General features: G+C 39.5%; 1 protein-coding gene across 1 annotated transcript; it reads left to right on the forward strand.

The window, feature by feature from the left end:
- The first annotated feature begins 2,244 nt into the window (after nt 1-2,244).
- LOC106870859 (histone-lysine N-methyltransferase SETMAR) lies at nt 2,245-3,100 on the forward strand. The gene has a single exon (XM_014917094.2). It carries the CDS (start codon nt 2,282-2,284, stop codon nt 3,062-3,064), a length of 783 nt encoding a protein of 260 aa, XP_014772580.2. The 5' UTR covers nt 2,245-2,281; the 3' UTR covers nt 3,065-3,100.
- Nucleotides 3,101-3,140: the final 40 nt, after the last annotated feature.

Genomic DNA, 3,140 nt, shown 5'->3' on the forward strand with positions numbered 1-3,140 from the left:
TGTTGTTTTCGTCATTATTATTATAATTATTATTTTTAATAATCTATCTGCTCGTTCATCCATTTTCTCTGCCCACTGTTTTCTGGGAGAGTCACTGGGGTGGAATCCTCGGGTACTTCCTCCACAGAGTATTATCAGGAGGAACCTGTCATTACACCCTCCAGCTGGATTCCCAAACTTGACCAACTGAGATTATTGCTGTCATCCGAGCATCTCATTCTTGGTGTGCAGCTAGGTCTCTCGCTAGTTGGCTTTGCTTGAAGAATTCATCTTGCAACCCTTTCCAAGGAGATTCTAATCAAATGCCCACAGAATGTATATCGCCATCATCATCATCATCATCACCATCATCATCATCATCATTTGGCATCTGCTTTCCATGCTGGCATGGATAGGACAGTTTGACAGGAGCTGGCAAAGCTGGAGAGCTACACTGGACCCCAGTTGTCTGTTTTGGCATCGTTTTTATGATAGTAGTGACAAAATTGATAGACAAAGGTGATACCACTTATAGAACAGGTGTTGTAGTCTGTTGGTAAGTGAGATTTCCCCTTTTGAAAAGAAATACAAATTACACACAGTAAGTCTTCCTACGAATCAAAGTTAAAGATGGGAGATAATGATGATGGTGATGACGAAACTAAAGAGTGGTTGGCAGGACAGCTAGATGCCCTTCCTAATGCCAACCACTCCAAGAATGTACTGGGTGCTTTCTACATGCCACCAGCATGGGAGCCAGTCATGGGGCACTGGTATCAACCACATTTGGATGGTGCTTTTTACGTGCCACCGGCACAAGAACCGGTCAGGGGTCACTGGCATTGACCACATTTGGATGGTGTCAGGTGGCACTGGCATTGAGCACTCCTTTCTATGATAGGCACAACGCCTGGAATTTCTGAGGGAGGGGGTCTAGTCGATTACATCAACCCCAGTGCTCTACTGTTACCTGATTTATTGATCCTAAAAGGGTGTGAATGACAAAGTCGACCTTGATAGGAATTGAACTCAGAACATAAAGCCTGATGAAATGCAATTAAGCATATTACCTAGCATTCTAACAATTCTGCCAGCTCACTGCGAACAGCGATGGTGATGACGATGATGACAATAATGATGGTTATGAGATTTCTTTATTTTGATAAGAGTTAATTAACAAAAACTCTTTAATTAATTTAGCAAAGTTAAATAACAATTATTCCTGGAATGTGCAAACTTTGAGAAAATGAAGAATTCTAAAAATATTTCAAGCATTTTTTGGGCTTTTTTTTTTCTTTTTTTATTTCAAATTTTTTTCTTTCCTTTTCTTTTATGAAGTGCATGTCTGTCTGTGAGTCCAAAACTTGTAGAAGTTTTATAATAATAATTATAGTTATTTCCAATTTTGTGACACAACGGCAACTTGGGGGGAAGTGGGGATTTGTCAATTACATCAACCCCAGTGTTCAACTGGTACTTATTTTATCGAACCCCAAAAGGATGAAAGGCAAAGTCAACCTTGGCAGAATTTGAATTCAGAACGTATTGACGGGCGAAATACCACTTAGCATTTCGTCCGGCGTGCTATTAAATTTGACAAGCCATCTGGTTCACCAGTCCTCAGTCAAATCGTCCAACCCATGCTAGCATGGAAAGCGGACGCTAAGCGATGACGATGATAATGATGATGATGAAAGTTATTTAGGCGCAGGAGTGGCTGTGTGGTAAGTAGCTTGCTTACCAACCACATGGTTCCGGGTTCAGTCCCACTGCGAGACATCTTCTACTATAGCCTCGGGTCGACCAAAGCCTTGTGAGTGGATTTGGTAGACGGAAACTGAAAGAAGCCCGTCATATATATGTATATATATATATATATATATATATATATATATATATATATATATATATATATATATATATATATATGTATATGTGTGTGTTTGTGTGTCTGTGTTTGTCCCCCTAGCATTGCTTGACAAACGATGCTGGTGTGTTTATGTTCATGTCACTTAGCGGTTTGGCAAAAGAGACCGATAGAATAAGTACTAGGCTTACAAAGAATAAGTCCCGGGGTCGATTTGCTCGACTATAAAGGCGGTGCTCCAGCATGGCCGCAGTCAAATGACTGAAACAAGTAAAAGAGTAAAGAGTTGTATTTCCTTCTCAGATCCATTTCCTAACATAAATTTATATCAAAGCTCAAAATGGTATCTTGTATGAATTTATTTCAACATCCTTCTTTTTTCTTCTTCTTCCTTTTCAGTACGTAAGACAAAACATTCCTGGACGAGGATGTCAAATGGAAGACTTTGAGACTCAATTTAGAGGCTGCACATGTGAGCAAGTCATCTGCAAACCAAGCAGTTGTTCTTGTATACAGATATCTGGCGGCGCTGCATACACAGAAGACCAAAGAATTCAACAGCAATATTTTCCTTCCACAGTAACATCATCTGAATCAGAACTCTCTTCACCAATTTATGAATGTCACCAAGATTGTTCTTGCAGTTCCAACTGCTCCAACCAATTAGTTCAGCATGGCATTCGCTTCAAAACAGAAGTATTTTCAGCCTCACCTGACAAAGGGTTCGGCTTGCGTACTTTAGAATTTATTCCCAGAGGTTCCTTCGTTAGTGAGTACGCCGGCGAAGTCATTAGTGATAACGAAGCCAAACAGCGTACGAGTTTGATTGAACAGCAAACTCAAATGAACTACATTCTTGTCTTGAAAGAACATTACGGAGATAAACTTGTACAAACTTGTGTCGATCCAACTTATTTCGGTAATATCAGCAGATTTATGAACCATTCTTGTGAACCAAACTTATGGATGACGGCAGTGAGGGTTTCAAATGCCGTACCAAAGTTAAGCCTCTTTGCACTCCGGGATGTAAATTCTGGGGAAGAACTCTCGTTTCATTATGGCGGTCATGGAACAAACTCCATAAAACAAAAACAAAATACAGATGCTGAAAACAAAAGCAGCAGCAGTAGTAGTAGTAGTAGTAAATTGAAACCCTGCAAATGTGGTGCTGTAACTTGTTGTGGTTACTTACCATTTGACGAAACCCTTTTTCACTGAAGTCAGCCCCTTTTTTTTTGTTTCTTTTCTGCAATATAACCTGTTATATATATATATATATATATTTATATATATA

The sequence above is a fragment of the Octopus bimaculoides genome, chromosome 24 (genome assembly GCF_001194135.2).
Source record: "Octopus bimaculoides isolate UCB-OBI-ISO-001 chromosome 24, ASM119413v2, whole genome shotgun sequence".
Classification (NCBI taxonomy): Eukaryota; Metazoa; Mollusca; class Cephalopoda; order Octopoda; family Octopodidae; genus Octopus; species Octopus bimaculoides.